General features: G+C 41.7%; 2 protein-coding genes across 5 annotated transcripts in view; one reads left to right on the plus strand and one right to left on the minus strand.

The window, feature by feature from the left end:
* Window positions 1–511: 511 nt before the first annotated feature.
* On the minus strand, window positions 512–3,881 carry COMMD2 (COMM domain containing 2). The gene is made up of 5 exons (XM_066325597.1): window positions 3,760–3,881; window positions 3,587–3,664; window positions 2,836–2,918; window positions 1,443–1,616; window positions 512–951 (listed from the first exon to the last, which is right to left on the minus strand). The coding sequence occupies exons 1-5, from the start codon at window positions 3,824–3,826 to the stop codon at window positions 754–756; spliced, it is 600 nt and encodes a 199-aa protein (XP_066181694.1). The 5' UTR covers window positions 3,827–3,881; the 3' UTR covers window positions 512–753.
* Window positions 3,882–5,798: 1,917 nt separating this feature from the next.
* RNF13 (ring finger protein 13) overlaps window positions 5,799–24,764 on the plus strand; it is a 40,222-nt gene continuing 21,256 nt past the window's right edge. For 2 of the 4 annotated variants that reach the window (XR_010744334.1, XR_010744333.1), the window contains exons 1-10: window positions 5,799–5,928; window positions 9,179–9,306; window positions 11,515–11,595; window positions 14,151–14,276; window positions 16,507–16,594; window positions 18,326–18,416; window positions 18,922–19,027; window positions 21,027–21,120; window positions 21,466–21,546; window positions 22,815–23,972. Coding sequence is in view for 2 of the 4 variants with exons in the window: in XM_066325595.1 (XP_066181692.1) it covers window positions 9,193–9,306; window positions 11,515–11,595; window positions 14,151–14,276; window positions 16,507–16,594; window positions 18,326–18,416; window positions 18,922–19,027; window positions 21,027–21,120; window positions 21,466–21,546; window positions 22,815–23,179 (1,146 nt within the window). In the remaining 2 variants the exon portion in view is untranslated. Of the gene's footprint in view, window positions 5,929–6,153; window positions 6,287–9,178; window positions 9,307–11,514; window positions 11,596–14,150; window positions 14,277–16,506; window positions 16,595–18,325; window positions 18,417–18,921; window positions 19,028–21,026; window positions 21,121–21,465; window positions 21,547–22,814; window positions 24,285–24,764 lie in introns of those variants that run through there. The other 2 variants (XM_066325595.1, XM_066325596.1) reach the window with 2 other exon arrangements.

Raw genomic sequence — 24,764 nt, forward strand, 5'->3', positions numbered from 1 at the left:
AGGTAATTTTTTGTTAGAGGAAACAAAATCATTCAGTGTTGCAGTTTTTCCTTCTTCAATATTGCGACACAGTCCTCAAAGGAACGTGCAGGCTCTCCAGTGACATTCTGCAATCTCAACATCTGCTTTCAACTGACCATTTTACTCAGAATCCCCAAGGAGAACCCTCCTCCTCCTCAGTTAGCACATGCTTCAGGATATGACCCATGTGTAGACTGCCAGCACTTATCATGATACCAACCAGCTCTATAGCAGCTGGATTTTTAAAAAACATTTAAAGAGAGAAAAAGGTAAATATGTTCAGATTCATCAGGCAGTAGTGAAACAACACAAAAAGTTTCTAGGATTTGTATCTAAAACTCCTGTTTTTCTGCCCTGAGTTCCAGAATATGGCTTAAGTGAGGAGAGATGGAATGAGGAAAACCACTCACCTATGTATCGGCTAATCTTGTGTTTCACCTGAAAAGAGAGATCAATTACATAAAAAATACTAATCAAAAACCCCAAGTAGTTATACTTGATCACATTTAATTACCATGTACTATATATGAAGATGATTCTTTGAGAAAGGTCACCAAACATAAATGTGCAAAGCTGGCAGCCAAGGACATTTGGCCTGTAAATACTGGCTCAAGATCCTGGCAGAGGAAAGCAGTTCATCTGATCCAGATGTTTATTTTTCCTCAAAATCTATTTGTGAGCAGTGTTTTGAGTTGTTTTACAAACTGCTTAGTAAGAGAGCAAAGAGGAAGGTTATTTCATGTTGCGCACTATTCTTCTGCAGTGGTTCATCTTCATCTCCCCCAAGGCCTGCTCCAGTTGCTGGATAAGGTGGAGAAGGGTAGCAGGGTCAGTTTGCAACACCTGGGCAGTTTGATCTTCATTTTGGTTAAGATGTAGCTTCATAGTCACGGCAGGCTTGATCTGTTGTCTCAAACTTCTGCTTGCAAGCTGCAGGAGAGGTTCAGTGGGACAGGAACAGGAAAATGATTGATGGTTATCAATGTTTGTTCTTAACAGTTCTCATCAGGTTTATAGAACCTGCCTGGACCGCTGTTCAGAAACCCTTTTCGTCCACATTAAAGATACACACAAGCTGCTACTGTGTTTTATAATTAAGGAATACTAACCCACTTTAATCAATGCTTTCATAATAGTTCTGAAAATAAGGTGATAATCAAGACCAAATATGTTTAGTATATGTTCATATTTTAAAAACACTAATAGAGCCATTAATTCAATTTTCATCAGGCAACAAGCACTTCGCATCACTGCATATCCTGTTCATCTCACAACTGGCTGTAGGACACTAACAATATCATGTCAGTTTTAGATACAAGAAGTACTGCTGCCTCAATTATTTTTACATTGGCTACCAGGTTTTTATTATGAAAAAAAAAATGAAGGAAAGGATGGAGTCCTAAAAACATCAAGGAAGTCACCTGCACATCCAGTCTCCACTCCAGACTGTGGTAGCTGGGAAGCCTTGGTGCCAGCTCTCCAAGAATGCTCCTGATCTCTTTCCTGTTGTCAAGGTACAGCTGAAGCAAGGATTTGTTCAATTCATCTGAGAATCCCAAAACATTAATGGAATCTTGGAAGTCAATCTCAGAAATCTAGAAATAACAATTTAGGCCAGGTAATTATCATTATTTCTTGAAAACCAAGTAAAACTGTAACTAAACATCACATATGCTGTGGTGCAGTTATTTTCCTGCAGGAATGTCCAAGTACAATTCTACGCCTCAGACAAAACAAATATCCAGGATATTTGTTTAAAAGGATCTACAGATGCTGATGTATTACTGCAGATTTGTATGACATTCAGGAACAGTTTTTTTAAAGAACATTTGAAGCTCTCACACGTAAGCCTTCACATCAAAGACCAAAACACAGCATTTTGCACCTCAGTTGTGTCACAAGTCACGACATGCTGTGTGAATCCATTTGTCAGGGTGCTACTAATAACCAGACTACAAACAGCCCAGCAGCGATCTGCACATGAGCAGCACAAGGCACAATGCTCAGCCTCCTTTCCCAAGGGCAGGAGAAGCTTCACAGGCCTTTGTGCTTACTGCAGCAGCCCTAGGGAAGCTGTTACTGACTCCACAGAAAATGCCACTTACCTCTCCAGTGCACCACTGCACAAACACAGTCTGTAACCAGCCACATTCTACCACAGTACACTGTAACCTGCCAGTCAAGACCCCTTGTTTCAAGGAATTGCACCATTTCCATTCCCCCCTCCACCTACTCTTGGGAGCAACACGGGGCATTCCTTGTCTCTGTATCCCTTCTCCATGTAGTCACTGCTCAAGTATTCTACTATATCAATAGTTACCAGTCTTTCCAATGGAAACAGGAATTGTCCAACTACTAATCTTTTAGTATCTGCTTATAGCCACTCAAAATTTTGATGCCAAGAGCTGGAAAAGCTCTCAAACCCATCGCATTGGACAAAGACAAGGAATGCTGAACAGGGGGCTAGTGTAGCCCACATCCTGTGCAGTAGCTGAACAACAAACTCTTCACTTAAGTTTTTTTTATTTAGAGCTTAATCCTGAAGTGACCATCTCTATATGTAATAAATTACACTACTAAAACATTTTCAAGTTTTAGCTTCAGACACTGAATACGAATTCCAGAGTCATAAATGCAGACACAGTGTTTCAATAAGACAAGAGCATGAGACACTTCCTTCTGAAACTAAAACAATACATGTCATTAAAATTTTGAACTATATTTTCCCCATTCATGAACATTTTTAGAGGTCCAAGTGTCCAGAAGACATCTCTCGAGTGTGTCCCCAAATTCCTTATGAGAAGGTATACTTGCCATAAGCTTGGAACTCTCCGTAAGAAGATACACTAGTCCTTCTACCCCGTGCTGAATGGTGTCAATGCCAATGTTCAGCTTTCCTTTAAAGAAAGCACAAAGTGCTTTTTACTTGCTAACTGCCGCAGCAGTGAGACTTAAAGCTGCAAATTTACGCAACGCTTAACATTCAAAATATTTAGGAAAAAAAAAAAAAAAAAAGAGAGAGTTTCACACCCTTCAAATAATAATGTACAACATGTTAGAGACCCCCTCAAACCAAACCATCAAAACCAAAAAACTAAGAAAAACACAAACCAATTTCTTATGGCATGGCGCAGAGAAGGGTTTGTGTCGGAAAAAAGATGTCCGTACCCTCCCCACACCGGGCACGAAGCCCCGACCCCCGGGATGCCGAAGCTCCGTGCCGCCAGCCCGTTCCCTCGGGCCCGCACCGCGATGCACCGGGGACTCGGGGCTCCTTCGTGGCCGGCACAGGGCCCACCGCCTTCCCGCCCTGCTGCCGCCAAACCACCACGGCCCGGCCCGGCCCGCTCCCCGGCCCGCTGCCCGCGCTCCCCGGCCCGGCCCTGTCCGGTCTCCCCGCTCCCCGGCCCGGCCCGTTCCCCCCGCGGCCCGGCTCTGTTCCCCCGGGCCCGGCCCGTTCCCCCCGCGGCCCGGCTCTGTTCCCCCCGCGGCCCGGCTCTGTTCCCCCGGGCCCGGCCCGTTCCCCCCGCGGCCCGGCTCTGTTCCCCCGCGGCCCGGCTCTCACTGGCGGCGGCCTCGCAGGCCCGCGGGGCCGCTCCTCGCCGCAGCTGCTCCAGCGCCAGGCGCCCCAGCTCGCCAACGGCTGTAAGGACAGAGAGAGAGGAGATCCCGCTGCAGTCCCGGCCCGGCCCGGCCCGGCTCGGTTCCCCCCATCCGCGGACCCGTCGCGGGCCCGACCTGCATCCCCGGCCCGCGGCAAACAGCCCAGGTGCGCCCGGTGCTCCGCCGACAGCACCAGCAGCATCGCCGCGGCCCCGCCACCACCGCCCGGGAAGGGGCGGCGTCCCGCGGGCGCCTGCGCGGGGCCGGGCCGGAACGGGACGGCCCGGGACAGAACGGGACAGACCGGGACTGGCCGGGACAGACCGGGACAGAACGGGACAGCCCGGGACAGACCGGGACTGGCCGGGACAGCCCGGGACAGAACGGGACAGCCCGGGACAGAACAGGACAGCCCGGGACAGAACGGGACAGACCGGGACTGGCCGGGACAGACCGGGACAGAACGGGACAGCCCGGGACAGAACGGGACAGCCCGGGACAGAACGGGACAGACCGGGACGGGCCGGGACTGGCCGGGACAGCCCGGGACAGAACGGGACAGAACGGGACAGCCCGGGACAGAACGGGACAGCCCGGGACTGGCCGGGACTGGCCGGGACAGACCAGGACGGGCCGGGACAGACCAGGACAGCCCTGGACTAGCCGGGACAGCCCGGGACCGGGATACACCGGGACGGGCTGGGACAGCCCGGAACACCCTGGGACGCCCCTGGGACAGACCGGGACACCCTGGGACACCCTGGGCAGCGGCAGCTCCGAACCGGGGCAGCGGGGCTGGGACCTGCTCCGAAAAGCCCCCGAGGGGCTGCAGCGGGGACGGACGCAGTGACGGGTCTCCCCAAGTCTGTGTGGCTGCAACGAAACCATTCTTCCGTCTTACAAACCTGTGCGGAAGGGAGGCAACAGATTAATTCTGTGTTTCCTTTCCTTCTTGATTATTCTGTTATTCCGCCTTCCAGCAGCAGTTCAAACCTGCTTCCATGTACAGCCCGGTAAGGTGGAGGTCTCGCTGTGCTGTGTGGGCCAGACGCTTATGCTGCTGCCCCGGTGTATTGAAACCACAGAAAAATGGGTGTTCCTTGTTGAATAAGTCAACAACGACAACTACTAAATAAACAAAACACCGCAGGGTTCTGAGTAATTAAAATTATGTATAACAACGTCTTGTAACTGTTTATAGCTCCTTTTGTTAAGCACAAAGGCTAGACAACTGTTGAAGGGTTTTTTGGGGGGTTGTTTGGTTGGTTTTTTGTTTTGTTTTGTTTTTTTTTTTTTTTTTTATAACAGAGTGTTTGGAAACAGTGAGTGGAAAAAATGCTACTGAATTTTGCCACCACCTGGAAGCACTAGCTTTTGCTGAGATCATGCTGCACTTGTCTGCAAGACTGGTAGTCACAGACACAGGCCATCCCCATGACTGAAGAAAGCTTCTTTATATGGAGTAAATGACACTGCTAAAACGGTGTCAAGTTTAAGCTTCAAACTCTGAATACAAATTCCAAAATCATACAAGCAGATGCAGTGTTTCAATAAGACTCCCAGGTAAAATCCTCTGCGTTTCAGCATCATGGGTTTTTTCAGTTTACAAAAACTTATAAATTGCCATAGATAAATTTACATGGAAATATTTGCAATGTTATGGCTGGCAAATATGCACAAGTTCCTGTGAAACCGGTAGGAGGCCTTACCCACAGGTTGTCTTCTCCTCTCTCGACCGAGTTTGGCTTTGCTGTCTAGGACAAGACATCCTCAAGCCGTAGGAACTCCACGTACGCAACCATACGTCCGTGGAATTACAGACACGCACTGCCTCCTCCTGGCAGGACCTGTGCCCTAGCGGTGGCTCAGATGTGCCTCAGCCGTGCCCAGATGTGCCCGGTTGTGCCCCAGCCGTGGCTCAGATGTGCCCAGCTGTGCCCCAGCCGTGCCCAGCTGTGCCCAGCTGTGCCCCAGCCGTGCCCAGCTGTGCCCCAGCCGTGCCCAGATGTGCCCCAGCCGTGCCCCGAGGCGTCTCTTTGTCCCCTGGGCGCCGTGCGCCCCCTGGCGGCGGGGCGGGAGCCACTGCGGAGCCACGCCCCCGGCCGAGCCGGGCCCGCCTCGCCGCAGCTGAGTGACAGCCCGTGTGACCAATGGGCTGTCCCGGGCCGCCGCCCGCGGCTGTGAGGCGGCAGGCGGGACTTCCGGCGCGGGCGCCGATCGCACGGAAAGCGCCATGGCGTCGGCCTAGGCCGCCCGGGGACTGCGGGCCGCAGGTGAGCGCGGGGCCGGTCCCCCGGGACGCAGGTGAGCATTGGGGCGCGGCCGATGGGCTCCCTGGGTGCTCTGGCCGTGCGGAGGCTGAGCACTTACGCGCCTGACGCTCCATTGCGCAGTGCTTATTCGCCTCCACCCTTGGAGTGGCGAGGCGGGGCCCGGTTCCGTGGGCGGCTTAGGCCCAGCCAGGGCTGAGCCCCGCTGGAGCGGCTGCGGTCCCGGGACTGCCCGGCACCGCGGAAGGGAGATAAGCAAAGCGGAGCGGACGCCTCTGGAGCGCTCCCTGAGCGTGGCTCCTGCCCGGCCAAAGCTACCCCTGGTCGCTTTTCGTTTCTGCTGGGTGTGTGGTTCTTGAGCTGTGATCCGAAGTGCTGGTCGAGCCTGCAGGGTAATGAGGAGCGTGGAGTGTCACTGGCTGAAAGCCAAGTTCTTAGTAAAAACATTAAAATTAATTGAGAGGAATTGTTCCTTCGTGTTAATAGGTGTGAACGCTGTTCTTACTTCGCGTGCGTCAGTGTCCAGTTTTGTGACAGGTCTGAGATGGAGATTTGTGTTAGTAATGATACGGTGGCATCAAAACGCAAGAATTCAGATATGGGGAGATTAGAGGATGTGAATGAGAATTACTGTTATTAGCTGTCTAGTTTTTGTTCATCCTCCGCTTATGAAATTTTGGCAAGTGCAGCCCAGTCTACCAAAATATTTGGAAATTGTTATAGTTCCTGTATCTTCATGCGTCTTTTTTTGTAATTACTGTAAGATTTATAATCTCATTTGGCTTTGAAATAATAGAGTTTAGTTTTGTTTTGTACAGATGTACCAGTTTTGGGTTGTTTTCAGAAGTGGGAGGGAATAGCTGTTTTATTAAGTTAAAATGTAAACATAACCATGTAAACATGGAATTGCTGTGTGTTGTATTATGCTCTGAAACACATTTTGAGTTGATCGAGATACAAATATCTGAAAATTTCATATTTAGGTGTAGTTTGTGAAGCCTGATCTGTGAATATTTGCCAAAAGGTATGAAAGTTCTTTTCTGTGTCTCGAGCTGTGTATCGCCTTTGTGACCTGTATCTTAGATGTGCTTCATGTATTCACTCCAGGGATGTCTGCTGCTCATAACTGTGCTGGGCCAGCACACAGTTTCCCCTCCTCACCTCTGTTCTGTTCAGGCCCATGACAGAGGGATGCAGCACTTCAGGCACAGTTCAGCTTGTGGGCTCTAGCATGAAGAGGGGGAAGAAATGCTCAAGGTTATTTACAGACAACTTTGTCTATACGCACCGGTAAATCAGGTGTGAAGTGTGGAAGGTTACTGCAGAGTCAGGTTTAACTTGTTTTGTTTGGTTTACAGTATAGTCCTTTTCCACACACCTGCATTTCTGCGTGCTCTGAGCTGCCTCCCTCAGCTGAGAGGAGCATGCTTTCCCAAGAGCCGTGGAATTTCAGAAATTGTCAGGCTTTCTGCCTTGCAGTTGATGAGTTGATGAGATCCTGAACACAAAAGAATTTGTGTGAATGTAATTTTGACAGGGAAGAGTGCAGTGTTTATGCATTTTGTTTGCAAGGACCACTTTAATTCTTGTGTTGTCTAACCTTGCTTAATGCTCCTTTAGTGCTTTTCTCTGTGCTGAATTTATTTCGTTGGTTAAAGTGCTGTGATAGCTTCAAGTGTATTGTTTTTTCTGTCGTAGTAAAAATGGCTGTCTTTTTGAAACAATGGTTCTTTCATCCTTCCAGTTTCACTGATGTCCTCTTTCTTAGGACAAGCTGATGAGAGAAGGTGATAAATTTTAACGTAGTAATAAAAGTTCATTAGTTTTGTAATTCACTACCATTTCTTTCCTGTGAGTGTAACTTCATTTCTGTGAACCAGTTGAAAGTTTCACAAAGTTTCACATATGTCTGATTCTGACCAAGTTAGAATCATGAAAACTGATTTTGAAAGGATCAGTTGTTTCCTCCTAATAGTAATAATAAATTCTAATTATCTTCATGTTAGCTTAATTCAAGTCCACCTCTCTGGTATTTGCTTTAATTAACATTGAGAACCTCACATCATGGGACAATGCTTTTTGCTTGAGAAATATGTGAAGGATGGGAATTCTTAGGTGTTTCTTGATTCTGAAAAAGAAAGTAGTAGTATTGGCTGTGATTTCTCAGCTAAGTCAACAGACAGTTTCCAGAAAAAATATCTACAGTCAAATGAAAACAAATTCACGTGAAACCATTTATGTGAGAAGACGCAGTTTGAAGGTTTTCAACAAAAAAATAGTTTCAAGAAATATTTTGGATCACCTAATTGAGTTGGGTTTTTTTGTGGTTTTTTTTTTCTGAAGTACATTTAATTAGGCCAGTAAAAGAAGTTAGAGGAGCTCCAGATGTTCAGATAATTATATTATTTAGTGCATGCTGTCCACTTGTAAAACTTGTCTTTTATTCTTATAGCTATGTTGGACCCAAAAATGGACCCATTTCTATTGTTTTGTGTTGTGACTATTGTAGGTAATTTCCAGTAATTTTGTACTTTGAGACTGGAAGAATCTCTAGAGAGACTTAGACATCTGTGGATCATACAATTCTCTTACATTCAGGAGTGAAAGTGGTTACATTTCCTGCTGAATGTAGCACTTCACTGGTGCTTGTTTGGTACTCATGAGGTGCGCTTGATCACGCGTATTTAAATTCTGAATGTTGGGTTTTCTGACTTAATCATGTTTAGGTGTGAGCTTTTATAAAGGGAATAAGATACTTTGTGCTTTCTGTGTTCTTACGAGGTTGCATGCCCACAGCCATGTTGTAGCTTAGCCTGAGAGAAATCCAAAGTTCCTCCAAGTTGGTATCTCATTGCTCTTGCAAGTGTATTTTTGGAATATGTACTTCTAGTGGAATTATTCGAGGTACATCAGGAATTTTGCTGATGTGGATTTATGACAGAAGAAGGGAAGTTTAAAATGAAGTATCTAAAGACAATTAATATAACGTGACTGGTCATCCCTTTGTACCCCTTGCATTGCTTTGTGGTGCCTAAAGCTTTTTGGAGTTTTGCTCTTAAAGTTTTAATAATTTATGTGTGCTGTTGCTCCTATGGAAACAACATAGGAGCTAAATACTTCTAAAATAATCATATAGCTTTGAGATTACTTGTTTCTCAAAGGTAAACATTGAAATAACATTTTGTATACTTCCTTAGCAGAAAAGTTTTAAGTAACTAAGAGTCCTGTAAAATGACACAAGAAAGTGTTTGCTGTGTGCCTTGACTCTGATTCTTTTCTTGCAGATATTGAATAAAATATGCTGTTGTCAATAGGAATGCTGATGTTGTCTGCCACTCAGATATATACTATTCTGACTGTGCAGTTATTTGCCTTCCTGAATCTTTTACCTGTGGAAGCAGATATTTTAGCAGTAAGTATAATAATATTTTTCTACATGGATGAAATATTTCTAAAATTTAATAATCTCTTCAACTATTCTATTAATGAATCAGTTAATACAATAACTGCTATAGCAGATTTCTTGGAATGGAACTGCCGTAACAGTTTACTTCAATGAACAATAAATTGTACATTTTCAAATCAGTTTATAGGTGGTATGTGCTCATATACCATGACAGTGAAAGTGCTTAATTTCCTTAGTCATTTACAAAGTTCACTCTGACCAGATGTCCTGTAGCATGTTAAAACCCTGTTAATTACATTCTTTGGTTTAGACAGCAGCTGAAGTTTTGGTGATGGGTGCCATTTGTAGGGTTACTGGATTTAAATAATCTTCTATGGCTAGTATAATTTATTTGTATGGGGTGGAGGCATTGTCAGTAAGGGGTTTTGTGTATCTTACACCTAGACATGATCTTTAAATAGCTGAAAACATCTGCTATCATTAAGGAAAATAATATAATGAATAGAGTAATTAACATAGGTCAGTGGTAAAAGCTGATGTTGTGCTGTGTATTAGCAATTTGATATATTGTGGCATTTTAAGGAGGAAGTCTTTGTAGGATCAAGCTTAAGCTACTGAAATAATTAAACCTAATTACTTTAGTCTCCTGCTTATTCCAGTGATATGGAAAAGAATTGTTAGGGTCATATCAGTTTTGGAGAAGAGAGTGGCAAACTCTCAGAGTCAAATTTTAAAATGAAAAATGCTTAAAAGTTCGTGGTAAAGTGGGGTTGATTAATACTGAAGTATTGTATTTGGATTTTCAAGTTGTTGCTGTTCTATAAATACTTTCTGTAGAAAAAAATGTAAAGAATGCAGATGCATTCTTTATATATTATGGCACTGACATCACCATTTTATTGTGAAATTTTAAGCTTTTTACTGTAAACATTATTTCCCTCTTCCCACTTTCCTCTGTCAGCAAGCCTGTGCTTCCTCTTTTTATAAAAAACCTAACTCATTCTTGCTTCTTCCTCTCTTAGACAAGTTACTTAAAACAAAAAAGGAACCTACCCTAACCTCAAAAAAGAAAAATAGGGCACTTTTTGGAGTTTAGTTGGATTTTTTTTCTATTTAGGCTTTGTGTGTAGTATTCTAAAGTAACTTCATATAAAAACGAAGCATCTTTCATTCTTGGATATTCAGAAGTTGCAGATTCATTCTGAGAATATCTAATTAATATTGGAAGACTTCAGATAAAACTTGGCACTGTTTTTCTCTGAACTATAGTTTGAGCTCTCCTGTCTAAGCCTGGCTGGTAGGAAACATCCCTCTGAAGCAAGCACGATCTTTACTTGGCTCTTCTGTGTGACAGTTGGATGATATGATGAACAGACAAACATTTCTGACTCACTAAACTGTTTAATAAAACAACTGATGCACATTCGAGTCCGTTAACTGTAGAGTTCACAACTTCTGCCTGAAACACTTTTTTTTTCATGAAAAAATATGCCATATGTATTGTATATATGTAGATATATTGTATATACACGCAGCACTTTTTTCTGTAAGAATTATGTGTTGGTCAGGCTCGTTATACAGCCAGAGATGAACAGAGAAAGGGGAAACAAAGCTTGCACAGATATAGGGTCTTTTCTAATATTCCTCTGTTTTAAAATGAAAGCTCATAGTTATTATAAAACAAAACTGTTGAGATACTTTGCAGGTACTAATCTGTGTAGCAGGGAATTGGGGAGGGATGGCATAAGGAGGCTATTCTTTATCTGCAGTAAAGCACCTCTTGAAAGCTGTTTTTACCTCTACACAAATGAATTCAGGGCAAAACACCCACCACTACCAACCAATGAAAACTCCACATCCAAATGTCCCAGCTCTTCAGATTTCTGCTTGCTCAGTTTGTTTGTAGTTTCTGTTCTGCATATATGATTGTATTTGAATTTTAGACAGTAGAAAGAAAGGTTTACAATATAAATAGTTCAACAAAGTATCTATTACTTACTTTCTTGTTTTCACAGCTGGATAAGAAAAGTGTAGAGTAGAAGACAGATAGAATAAGCAATTTCATGGTTTCATTGACATGGTCACAAGTTGTTATATGCCTGATAAATATTTTAATCTAAAACAATACACAGTGATGTTTGTTTTTGTTTGTATATGTTAACTATTTCTGTCTTGTTTGCAAACTTAATTTTTAAAAAAATGTATTTCTCTTAGTATAACCTTGAAAATGGAACCCAGACTTTTGATGATCTACCTGCTAGATTTGGCTACAGACTGCCAGCAGAAGGCTTGAAGGTAAATAAATAAATAAATAAATAAAAATATGTAACTATAAATAAAAGAATATAAATATATATAAATATAAATATATGTCGTGCTGGTTTAAGCTGGACTAGAGTTTATTTTCTTCCCAGTGTGTGGTATGGAGCTCTGTTTTGAATCCCTGCTAAACACAGGGTCGATTATATCGAGGGGCTTTTGTTACTGCCGGGCAGTGCCAGCACAGCCAAGGCCTTTTCTGTTCCTCCTGCTGCCACGCTGCTGAGGAAGGTGGAGTGCATGGCAGCCTGGGAGAGGACACAGCCAGGACAGCAGACCCCAAACAATCCAAGGGATATTCCAGACCATGGGACATCATGCTCAGTACATAAAGTGGGGGGATGGAAGTGAAAGGGATGGGGAATTTCCAGTGTGGTGTTTGTCTTCCCAAGTCACTGCGGTGTGTGATGGTGCCCTGCTCTCCTGGAGGTGGCTGAACACCTGCCTGCCTGGGGAGGAAGGGAATTAATTCTTTGTTTTCCTCAGCTTCTGTGTGTGGCTTTTACTTTTCTTGTTAACCTGTCTTTATCTCAACCCCCAAGTTTTTCAGCTTCTGCCCTTCCAGTTCCCTCCTTGATCATATTGGTGGGGAGAGAGTGAGAGCTGGATGGGGTAAAACCCTCACAATCCTTTTTGGCACTCAGTGTGGGGCCCAAAGAGTTCAACATAAAGACAGATTTGATTGGGAAGTCCAGTCAAGGTTGAATTTGAGTGTTGAGTATATTTAAAGAGAACTGTATTTGCTGAACGTTTCCTCTGTAAGCTAAAAATGATAAAAATTAAGGGGATATAGTACCAAGGAAAAATAAAGACAGAAAGTATTAATCAGCTGCTCAAACAAAACAAATGCGCAAAGCATCTGATGTTGTCTGTGAATAGGCAGATGCTTAAGAAGAGAATTTTGGTAATCTTAGTCTACTTAAGAGAATTTCCTGAATTTTGTAAAAAATAAGTTAAAAATAGGTAAATAATGGAAATTTAAGAGAAGTTTGGTGTACCGCTTTTTCTGTGTTTTGATGGCAATACTGCTACATGATATCAGTTACCTTGCAATTGAATCAGCAGATGCCAGACAATTTTGTGTTGATAAAATTTTTTGAAAAACGTATTTGGGAGATTTGTCGTCTCCTTACAGTCCTACTTTGGGAGGCCCTTAAACGCTGTGAAGGGTGGCACAGCCAGAGAGGTTATTTCCTTGCCTGTGGCCCAGTTTAAGTATGCTGTGTAAAGCAACTGTGGCTCAGTTTTTTGGGAAGTTAAAACTGTTGTCTGTTTGCTACTCTTGTTGCATTACTCGAGCCTGTATGGCCCTAAAAACTGCCTCTGCTGCATTGTTAATGTTGCAGTGTTGAGAGTAACCACTGAAGAAAAAAAAAAAAGCTGGTGAGAAGGTAAAAGGGTGGATTACTCTTTAATTCCATGTTGCCCTTTTAATCCCAAAGGGTAGTAAAGTACTGCAAGAATTCTTGTAACTCAGGGATTTCTCTGCAATTCCCTCAAGCAGGCTTCATTTCCATGTCCAGTGGGTGTTATCATGGGGAGAAGGTGTGTTAAAGCTGTGTAGTTGTTTATTGACTATACTGAGAATCAGAGGGTGCTTAAGTGATTTGCCCAAGTAGTGAGCCAATTTAATACACCAGAAATAGCTATAAAGAGCTTTGCTTCTGACCTTTTTAACTGTTAGACAGCTATGTGTCTTAATTAAGGTAGATGTCATCATGTGTAGAAATGATGGAGTTTTAGACCTGAATTTTATACTAAAGCTTTTTCTTTGCATTAAGATTTTAATTATTTTTAAGAATGCTATGATGTTTTTTACAGCAGGATGAAAATGGGTATGCTCTTTCAGTGCTTGTGATCAAGATTTATTAGTATGCATGTTGTAAAACACAGTCTGTTAGATTCTGTAGTAAGTGGCTACAGACTGCCAGCAGAAGGCCACCATCTCAGCCACCTAAAAACAACTCAAAGATTACTTCAAAGTTAGTATTGCCAGATTTTCCTACTTCTTGAAGCTTTCAGCTGTGGCTTATTGAGTGATCTTTGCTTACCACAGAAAACGAACTGTTTTTTGTACTAGGTCAGTTCTGGGGTCATACGTGGAACTTTGCTTGTGTTCTGTTGTGCATTGACAAGTGCTGAGTTTGTTTTGGCGCTTCTTAGGCCACTGTATTTCTGGTTTCTTGATTAGTCTCCCTATGTCTTAGAATAATAGTTACACTATATTAGGGTAGTATATGCTGTCTTCTTTTTTCCTGAATTACACTGCTGGTCTGAGTATGACGGGATTAGAAAAACTGTATTTTTTCTAGCTTTCTAATTCTTTACTTCTTTACAGACATGAAAATTTGGATGAATCCAAATATGTAGTCAGGGAAGTAGCAGGAATCTTACTATGATATAGGACTGAGGTAGTAATAAGAATTTGTTTAGCCATTTTATGAAAATGTGCAGTTTTCTTTCCATATATTTGACTACCAAGCCTTTTGTTAAAGAGAAACGAAGGTTCTTTTTCTGGTTCTGTTTCCTAGGGATTTCTGATCAGTTCCAAGCCAGAGAATGCATGTGAGCCTATAGCCCCACCTCCACTGAGAGACAACTCCTCTGGTGCTTTTATTGTGTTAATCCGAAGGCTGGAGTGCAACTTCGATGTCAAGGTAAGATCTGATTTTGAAACAGAGGGTAGGGGGAAGAGTTTACTGGAACTTCAGAAGAAATTCTATAGCTAACAGTGGAATAGATACTGAAAGGGAGGAAGAATTTGTCTCTAGACAGATAAAGCAGAGTTCACAAAGTCCAACCAATAACCTACCTATGAGTAAACACCATTATGTCAACTACCAGAGCACTGAGTGTCGTGTCCAGTCTTTTATTAAACACCTCCAGGGGTGGAAACTCTACCACCTTCAATGTTTTATCACCCTTTCTGTCAGGAAATTCTTCCTGATGTCCGACCTGAACTTCTCTGCCGCAGTTTAAGACCATGTCCCCTTGTCTTACTGATGGCTGTCTGGGACAAGAGCCCTACCCCCACCTGGCTGCACCCTCCTGTCGGAGTTGTGGAGAGTAGGAGGTCGCCCATGAACCTACTTTTCTCCAGGCTGAGTCCCCAAGCTCCCTCAGCCACTCCTTATGCTTCAGACCCTTCCCCAGCTCCATTCCCTTCTGTGGACATCCTCCAGCCACTTGATCTTTAGGGTCCATTCCAACCCTTAATGTTCTAGGATTTTAAAAATGCAAAATTAAAATGATTTGTGTTTGACTCTGATTTTCTTGAAAATTAATCTGATACAATGGGGCAGCTAAGGGTGTCTCAGGGAAAACTGGGCTCTTTGGTTTGTTGTTGAGTTTCATGAACTAAAAGGAGATTCAGCTGTATTTGCTTTTGCTGCTGTGTGGTAGGTTCAGTTATGTGGTGATTGCAACGTGTAAATTCCACCTGGACTGTAGATTCCACCTGCAGAGGCAGGTTCCCTGTGTGTGATCTGCCTTCACATCAGACTGGGGAGCAGCATACGGTGTGTCCTGGGAATCCTGCCACTGTGTGTGCATGTGGCTCAGTGGGAAAAGGGGGGCAAATGGACTGGCCTTTTTTTCATGTCTGCTTTGTCTGACTGTTGTCCATACACTGTCAGGACAATATTGCTTCTGGAGATGTGGTTAAAGGAAGAGGTCTGAATTTGAGAGATTTCTAAGTGCTGTTGAAGGATTTCCATAGTCCTGACAGTGTACAGGACAGTCTGTCCTTTAAGGATTATGTTGCATTAGCTCTGTATGTAAGGATTTTTGATTGCGTTTTATATGTCGTGTAATATTGATAGAAAAGGGGATTCCCACTCATTTCTTGCTAGACAAAGAGCAGAGTAGAAAGTGGATCAGCATTTCCAAGGTGAGCCGGGGTATCTGCATACTCTGCACTCAGTAAAACCAGGTCTTTAGTCTGTTGTTAATATTCTTGCAATATTGTGTTATATAATTGCATGCGTAGTACAACATTTTGCCTTAAAGTTTATGTCACAAAGTGGCATGTGTGCTGAGATGTGAGCTGAATTACCCATCAGCTGTTTGACTGACAGAATGCATATTTTAACAAAAATTCTGTTTTATGTTGAAAATTACAACATAATTACAGCAGCTATTTCTTGGTTTCTTTATGTATGCACTATGGATATTTTCTGTGGTGATGCAAAAGTGGCCAAACTCCCAATCGAGCATGTATGTTAACATCTCTAAGTGGATTTTTTTTTTTTTAAACTATTGAGATTTCTCAAGCTGTCTGCATCCTGCATCTTCCAATATCATTGTTCTCCTGTTTGAAATACAGTCATTAGCAATATGGGAAGTGAATTGGTGTTGTTGGAATGAAGCCCAAAAATTTCTCAAGGTGCTCTATATTAGAAATGTAACTGGTACACAGGATGTAAATAGTTCTATTATAATAGTTATAATTTTGCACTTTTTCATGAGAAAACTTCTTATACCTGGGCTTTCAGGTGAGATATTCCACATCTCTAAAGCACAGAAAAGATGCTACTCATCTGACTTGATGAACTATCAAGTGCTAATTTCTAGATTACCAAAGTGGGTTAATGCCTTTATTTTCAATTACAATCAAATATATTTAACTGCCTGTAGAAAGTTTTAAATTCTATTTTTAATATATATAAATAGTCTGTCTGTAGACAATACTGAAATAGCTTTCTAAAAAAATAACTACAAGAGTGTAAGAATAATGATATGATTTTGCTTTGAAAGGTGACATGTGGTTTATAAGTGTAAGTTATATCCATGTTAATCACTTTGTGAAAGTGCACCTTAGAAAGCACAGACAGGCTACTGTATTTGGAAGCAACAGTCTTTCCAGTAAGTATTTTGTGTGGCTTACAGGTCTTAAATGCCCAGAGAGCTGGATACAAGGCGGCTATAGTTCACAATGTTGATTCTGATGACCTCATAAGCATGGGATCCAACGACAGTAAGTACAGGTATCACTTCTCTCCTGTTTGAATATCATTTCACCCATTGGAAACAGCAGCATCACCAAAAACCCCTCATAACCTAAACAACAAAACCACCACCACAAACGAACAAAAAACCAAAACCTAACTAAACAAAAAACCCAGATAAATTCTGCTGCTTTTAAGATTTAATGACAGGAGATATTTACATAAGAACAAATACATAGCTTTGTGCCTTCTCTGAATGTTTCTTTTGGTTTTCCATCAAATTTTAGTTTGAGTGTTCTGGGCTAGATTTATATTACTGATGTGGAAAATAGCTGATGTGTTGTTAGTTACATAGAAATGCACATTTTTTACTTTTTGTATATTTGGAAATGGAACTTTACAATATGACGTTTTAGTCTTTAGAATCCTAGAACTATTTAGGTTGGAAAAGACTTTAGATCATGAAGTTCATGCATGATAGTCATTCCAGTTTGTTGTTGCACTGTTGGGTGCATCTTCCTGTTCCCCTGGACAAATGATTCTAGCATATCATGTGTACTTATTTTCAGTTGGAAAAAGACTATTTGGAGACCAGTGCACCATTTACAATTTGGTTCTTGTGTTAGCTGTTCCAATTTTAACCTTCATGGAGTGAATATGTTCAGAACATATTGAAATCTAGTCAGAATGTTGGGTTCGTTCTGTGGTATGTGCTTTGTGTTTCTAGTGCTGTTACCGCTTTCTTTGTGGCATCTCTTTATTTTGTCCAGTTTTCAACCTATTCAATGTGGAACAAGAAAATAAATAAGAGGAAGATGAATTCTTTTCCAGTGGAAATGCCGTTGAGTAAACTAGGAATGAACTTTGACAAATTAAATGGGAGCTGAGTAACTCAGGCAGTTACATGAAAGGGGGGTTCAATGAATTCTCAACCCATGTGAATCTTATTTTCAGGTTTCACTGAGAAACCAAAGCATAGAACAAGTCCACAACAAACACAGACCTCATAGTGTGAGCTGACCTTCAGCCACATGTGCTTTGCCTTGGAGAAAGTGCTTTGAGGTGGTGGACTAAGCTCAGGTTACTTTGAGCCTTAAATGTGAAGTATTAGGAGGAGAATCAATATAAAGTGAAGCTGAGAATAAGGTTTTCTAGAATATGGGATTTATTTTTCAATAAGTTTTCATGTATTACTGCCTTCACTGGTAAACAGAGAAGACCGCACTTCATCCAGTTTCTTGGGACTGAAATAAAGCTGTGGGACTTGTTAATTTTCTTCTTTCTTCTTTTTAACCTGATCTAGCCAGAGTTATTTCCAGTATGTTTATTTATGTTTGGAGTGAAAAGGAGGGAAGACAGGTTAATTAAAACTTAAAGAATCAGTTCACAAAATCATGTAAGTTGCCAGAAATTCTGGAAATCAATGGAACTATGTGACTTGCTTGAATGTCTGAGTGAAGAATGGTGTTCTGGTTAAAATTATAATCTTTTCTTGTCAATGTATTTTGGTTTTAGGCTCCCTTTATTCCATTAGGAATTCTGATTTTTCTACCGGCAGTAAATTCTCTAGAAATTGTGTAGGAAAAAGAATAGTACTTATATGAAGTAAAGATGTAACATGCATGTGCGTTGGTCTGGATGTCACTATGTTAAAATGTCTTCCTGCTGTTATAGTCCCATAATGTTCAGGTCTTGTATCTTGAGTACCCCTGGGTTGTCCACATAATAATAATTTTATTTTCTTACTTCTTTTTATACAGTTGAGGTTTTAAAGAAGATTGACATTCCTTCTGTCTTTATTGGTGAGACGTCAGCTAATTCTCTTAAAGAGGAGTTTACATATGAAAAAGGGTAGGTTAACTCACATGCAGCTGTGTTACTCCTTGCATTAGAACATTGTCTCTTTTGAATGTTTATGGCTTTAAAATAGGACACTGTGATGACAGAGGTTATAGGTGTTTCAGGTGAAATCTTGTGCCTGAGAGCAACTTGTAATGCTTTAGTAAATAAGAATGATTTCACCGTATCTTTTGATAGTTGTGTTAGATTTTTTCCATTCTGCTGTCAAAACAGCCGGGGGTGGTTTTCCTGGTTTCTCTAGGTTTGATTGAGATCAGTAAATAGTTTTAACTCAAAAAAATGTTCTAAGAAACAGTGTTTTGTCCTTTTATTTAATTAGCTTTACACTGTGTGAGTATGGACTGAATTTTCTATGTTGTTGTGTACAGGTAGGATTCTTGTAGTGTGTCTTGTGTGACAATCTTTTGTTTTTGTTTTTTTTTTTTATTGTGTTTGTTCTTCAACTTGCTCATTAAGTTCTCATTAATTTAGAAAGTGTTCTCTCTTCTCTCCACAGTGGCCATGTTGTGTTAATCCCAGAGTTCAGTCTTCCTTTGGAGTACTACTTAATCCCTTTCCTAATAATAGTAGGGATCTGTCTTATTCTGATCGTGATATTTATGGTAAGTTTCTTGTTTTAATAATATTTTTATCTTTCAGATAATCAGGGGAGCTGTCACACACTGAAGGTAAAGGAAGGTTTACAGTAAAGGAAGAGTGAAACTGTGTGTACTGCAAATGCCTGTACCATGCTTACCTGTAATCATTTAGTTTCTCAGTGAAATGAACAGGTGCAGGGTTTTGTCAAAGGGATATCAGAAGTCTTGTGGATCTTCTCCCTAGCATGTAACTGCTTATAGGAATTGTCCTCCCTGCCACTCTTATGGTCCACAAGTCTTTGCTTTTTGGCCCCATACAGAGTGACCTGTTCTCGTGCTCTCGTACACTGAGAGCGTATCCTGCATTACCAAACTTAATAATCATTTCTCCCACTGCTCCAGGGTGCAGGGCTCACTGTTCTGTACTGCACTTAGATGTAGTTCTGAGTGTGTGAGCACAGAGCATTGATCTCAGCACGTGCATTGCCTGTAGGGGTTCTCAACTGGGACATCTTTCCTTGAAGTGGTAAGGTAGCATAGCTACATGTTTCAGGATACTTAGCATCCCATTTTTTGTAATCTGTGCCAAATTTATAATTTTACATTTTAATGAAAAGCAAGTAATGCATCAACTGTTGTATAAACGCTTACTTAAAATATTTTTCTGCATTAGTATTTTTTGCACTGCAAGTTACATATTTAATCCTGGGCATGTTTGGCACAATTGCAGCAGCTCTCTGAAAACAAAGCAGAATGATCACCTAAAGATGAAAATTTTTAGCAGAGTTTTTGCTACTGTCTTTTACCGTGTCCTTCTGGGCAAAACCACCCTGTTAATTGCGTGCAGAGGACAGCGGGTGAAATGTCAGAAGGGGCAGTCTCAGGGAGTTGCAGAGAAGGGGTAACACCTGGCTGGTGGCTGGGCATCAGTGGTGCCCTTCGCAGGTTATCATCAGTTCTCTGCAGTGCTGCTGTCAGCAACCTGGACAGAGGACTTGAGTACACACTGAGTAAATTTGCCAAGGATACTAAACTAGGAGATGCTGATTCCCTTGCATATAGAGAGGCCTTCACAGAGACAGCACAAACAGACTAGAGCACTGGACAATTGATTGGTGCAGTGAAAATGATCCCAGGAAGGTTCCAGGTTGGATTTGGTTCTCATTCTTTTCTGATTCTGTCCCTGCTTCTTTGAAACAATCTTGTTTTTAACTAGAAGATTCACATGAGATTTTTGATTGTCACTAATGGTCTGGATTATAGCAGAAAAACTGCAGTTTGTGCATAGAGCTGATTGTTTAGCTGTGGTGAAAGAGCCTGAATAAACAGTTTAGATTCAAATATCCTTTGTTCATTCTTTGTTTGTCATCATACTTGAAAAAGAATGTAGCATCACAGGTGCTAGATTTAGAAATTGAACAGAAATAGCATTAGGGACTACTAAGAAAATGGAAATAGAATCTTTGGTATAGTTGTTTAGAGAGCTTTGCATCACTAGTTATTTACGGTTTTTTACTGAGTTATCTTAGTATGGCATAGTAACTGACTCAAAGTAAACCCTTTACTTTACTCCCCGAACTACTATTTTAGATAATATGGAAACAGTTCTGATGAATGTGGGAATAGTCCTCTAATACAGCTGTAATAAACTAAATCTGTAAGGAAAACTGTTCAAACTTACTGAAATGTGTCTTGCTCTGCAGTATGCTTCCTGCTTTTCACAGGCCTCAGTAGAGAGTTGCAGCAATTGCCTTTATTTTATGTAGTATACATACCTTTTTGTTTCTCTATCCCCTCAAAAAAGCCCCTTGTGTATTCTCAGTTCCAAATGCTGTGTTCATAGAGAACATCCTTGAGGCTTCATCCTTGTGTTTGGCTTCATCCTTGTGTTCAGGCAAGGGAAGAGATTATTCTGTGTTAGCTGGAGTTCCCTTTTGACCAACTTACTGCAAAGCTTCATAAATCAAAACTTAGTTCTTTTATTGGTGTTACTTACTGTTCATGTTCTCTTGTCTGTTTCCAGATAACAAAATTTGTTCAGGATAGACACAGAGCAAGAAGGAATCGGCTTAGGAAGGATCAACTTAAGAAACTTCCCGTGCATAAGTTTAAGAAAGGCAAGTGGATCATTCTTTGTCTGACTCATTGAACCTTATTGTTTTTAACACCAAGAACCTTGTAAATCAAGGGGGTATTGAGTTTCAGAGGTAATTTTGAGTACACTTGAAATAGAGTCTTGAGTGAAAGCATACAAATGGATTGGCTTGACCCTATTCTCACTGAAATAGAGGAGTTCTAACACTTCATTAATGGGAGCAGAGCAGACTGTGGCTGAGCATTAACACATTGCTTAAAAAAAATCAGTGCAGAAATTGCATGAATGTTCCTAAGCCCATGTGTGTGTCAGGAGGGTCTGCTGCAAGTCCTTTAAAGTCAAACTAATTCTCAATTAAATGCTGTAGGAGATGAATATGACGTGTGTGCCATCTGTCTGGATGAATATGAGGATGGAGACAAGCTCAGGATCCTTCCATGCTCTCACGGTAGGCAGCTGTATTTTAGGTTCAATTTAGATTAAAACAGCTTTCCAAAACACCATCCAAAACCTATTGCACGTATGTTTAGTAAGTGATTTATAAAATTCCTTTTTGCTAATATGGAAGAACGAATGTACAGAGTGGAAAAGTGAAAGTTTTGCTTTCTCTTTTTCAAAGCTAAAAAGCTTGCATTCCCACTTTGCATTTTTCCTTGGATGTACACATGAAAGAAAATCTGAGCTTGATGCTATCCCCTGAATACCCATATTTGTTGTAATACTTTCACATTTGGAAAAACAGGCCTTCACTTTCCCCAAGACAAATTAACTGCAAAACCTAATTGAGCTCCTGGTGACTTAGAGATACAGCTGAGGACAGAGATGGGTCTGTCCTGGAGTCTGCAACCATGCACACCACTGCCTGACTGCACTTGGAAGTCAGTGAAATATTTTCCCTGTGACAGTCTTTCTCAAGTCCAGCCCACTGGTGAGGTGTTGTGGTTTTCCATATACAGCCAGCACAGCAGGTGACGGGCTGAGCTGTTTAGAACCTCAGTCATAAAACCAATTTAAAACTAAGCTGACAAACAAGGAGTTCTCAGAAGATAACAGATCCATGGCATCTCTCAGAGTGTAGGACTGCACAGGTAACTTGAACACCACCAACTCCCACCACTTTGTGTGGAGAACATTTTTCCAGTGTGCTTGACCAGGTACAAAACAATGGCATTACCAGCCCGTGTAAATACAAGCTCTTTGCCAAGTAGAAGTCTCTCTTAGTAAGAAGAGCTGAATTTTCAATACCATGAGTAAGACAAATACTGTTTTTAAACATGGCCAGTCTAGTTGCAGTGCCAATTGCAGACCTAATTTAATATCCACAAAATCGTGCAGTAATATCATGTAATAATGAGGTGCTTTGATACATGTTGGTGTGGAGGTGAGAGGCAATGTGAAGATGATGATGGTGGGCATGCCAAGTGGATGGAATTGCTCAAAAAGCTTTATAGTTTGTCACCAGATGTGGCCTGTTGTACTACTGCTCTCATTCACTCAGTAGGGAACCCAGGTATTCATTGCATGTACCTACGTGACTGAGATCCTAAGCCATCAGGTGTTTTTTACAGGCTATGTGCCAACATATTTGGAACTAAAATTCTCTGTGTGAGTGATGTTTTAAAATTCTCCTGTGTCACTGAATAGAAACACAGTTTAGCAGTTTCCCATGTCCTTTTCACTATTATAACGATGTCCTTGTATTTTGTTTTCTGACAGCATATCACTGCAAGTGTGTGGACCCATGGCTAACAAAAACAAAAAAAACCTGTCCTGTGTGTAAGCAGAAAGTGGTCCCTTCCCAGGGGGACTCTGACTCGGAGACAGACAGCAGCCAGGAGGAGAACGAGGTGTCTGAGAACACTCCCCTGCTCAGGCCTCTGGCCTCGGTCAGCACGCAGTCCTTCGGGGCTCTGTCCGAATCCCACTCCCACCAGAACATGACCGAGTCCTCCGAGTACGAGGACGATGACAACGACAATGGTGATAGCAGTGATGCAGAAAATGGCATGAATGAAGAAAGTGTAGTGGTTCAGCTGCAGCCCAGTGAGGACAGGGAGTACAGAGTGGCAAACACTGTCTGAGACTACTAATGACTCGTAGGTGTATGAACAAATGGGTTCTTAAGGCTATTTGCAAACCTTTGCATAGGGAATCTCTTTTAATCTGTAATCCATTCGGTTTCTTTGATAGGACCAGCAGTTCATGTAGTAGTACTCTGGTTAAATCATTACAGGTAGATTTATTTTTGATTCAGGTATTCAGTCACACATTCTGTCTTCTCAAAACCAACAGTTAAACTGGACTTCACAATGCTAATGAATAATGTTAATAGTTTATATCAATAGAAATACCGCAGAGACTCTAAATGTCTCTTGTTTAAACAGGATTTCTCTGGAAGTACTTTTATTTCCATTTTGTAGCTACAACTGGGTCATCATGAGAGCAATATTTATTACATGTAGATATGTGTTACCCCTTAGGCCCAACAAAAACTGTATTTGCATGTTTGTATAGTTTTCCTAAAAACTGTCATCACTGCTGAAAGGAAAATGTAGAACAGGTCAATATATTCTATGTGCTGATATGTCAAAACAAAGCAGAAGAAAATCCACTTTTATCTCAAAGCAGTGATTACAAATAATCCTTGGAGTTTGCCATGGTAGCAGAGTTTAAGCAGTTCCATTGAGCAATTCCCAGGATGCGGAAACTTAGAATATATGTTTAGTTTTGAGCAGTTCACAAGGTCAGGACCACCATAAGCACATTACTAATCCCTCCTTGCTACTACTTCATCATCTGGTTTCCAGTGAGGAAGTGGGAGTTGGGAGACAACTGAGACAGAGGTTTTGTTCCACATAGAAAAAGAAGTTTAGGGTAAGTATTATATTGATCCTTGGCTCATATACCTCTTACTAAGAGCATTTTATGCTGCATTAGTCTGCTAAACTGTATATAAAAAATTGTTCTTTTCAAATACCTGATTTGAAAACAAGTGCTTACACCTGTCTCACAGAACTCAGTACTTACCAGTGTATCACAGAAAAGATAGATTCTATATAATACCTCTGTAACAATGTAGAAAGTAAAACCATGCATATACTCAAATGGAGATTTTTTTATATGGCCTTGACTAAGGAAAGCTTGAAAGAATGTTAATAAACATGTTTTCCACTTTAAATATCAAAAGGAGTTTATTGAACTTTTGCCTTGAGACCTCGAGTACTTTTCTCCATTACTGAGGGTGAAGTGCTTTCGAAGATGCAGAAGATGGAACTGTTGCGATCCCCAGCAGATGTTTCCTGTGTCCTGCTGTGAATCACAGTACAAGGACTTGCACTGACCAGTGCTACATGCATGGGTCTGGATTATGCAGGAAAACCTTCATTTTTCTTCACTTATGGAGCCTGTAGTTTGCCTGGAGGAGTGGAGGAGGACCAGGGTGCTCTGAACAATTCCACCCAGGTGGCAGTGCCTGCAGAGCTGCAGCCCAGTGCTAGAATCCTGGACAGGTGATGGCAGCTGAGGTGGTCCCAGATGTGATTTCTGACCTAACACTCCATGCAGCCACAGACCCTGCAGTGCAGCTCTGTTTTCTGGGCCTGGCTGAGAGCAGGGAAAAGTTTATTTTGCACAATGAGGCACAATAAAAGGATAATAACAAGAGGA

This window comes from Sylvia atricapilla, chromosome 10 (assembly GCF_009819655.1).
Source record: "Sylvia atricapilla isolate bSylAtr1 chromosome 10, bSylAtr1.pri, whole genome shotgun sequence".
Classification (NCBI taxonomy): Eukaryota; Metazoa; Chordata; class Aves; order Passeriformes; family Sylviidae; genus Sylvia; species Sylvia atricapilla.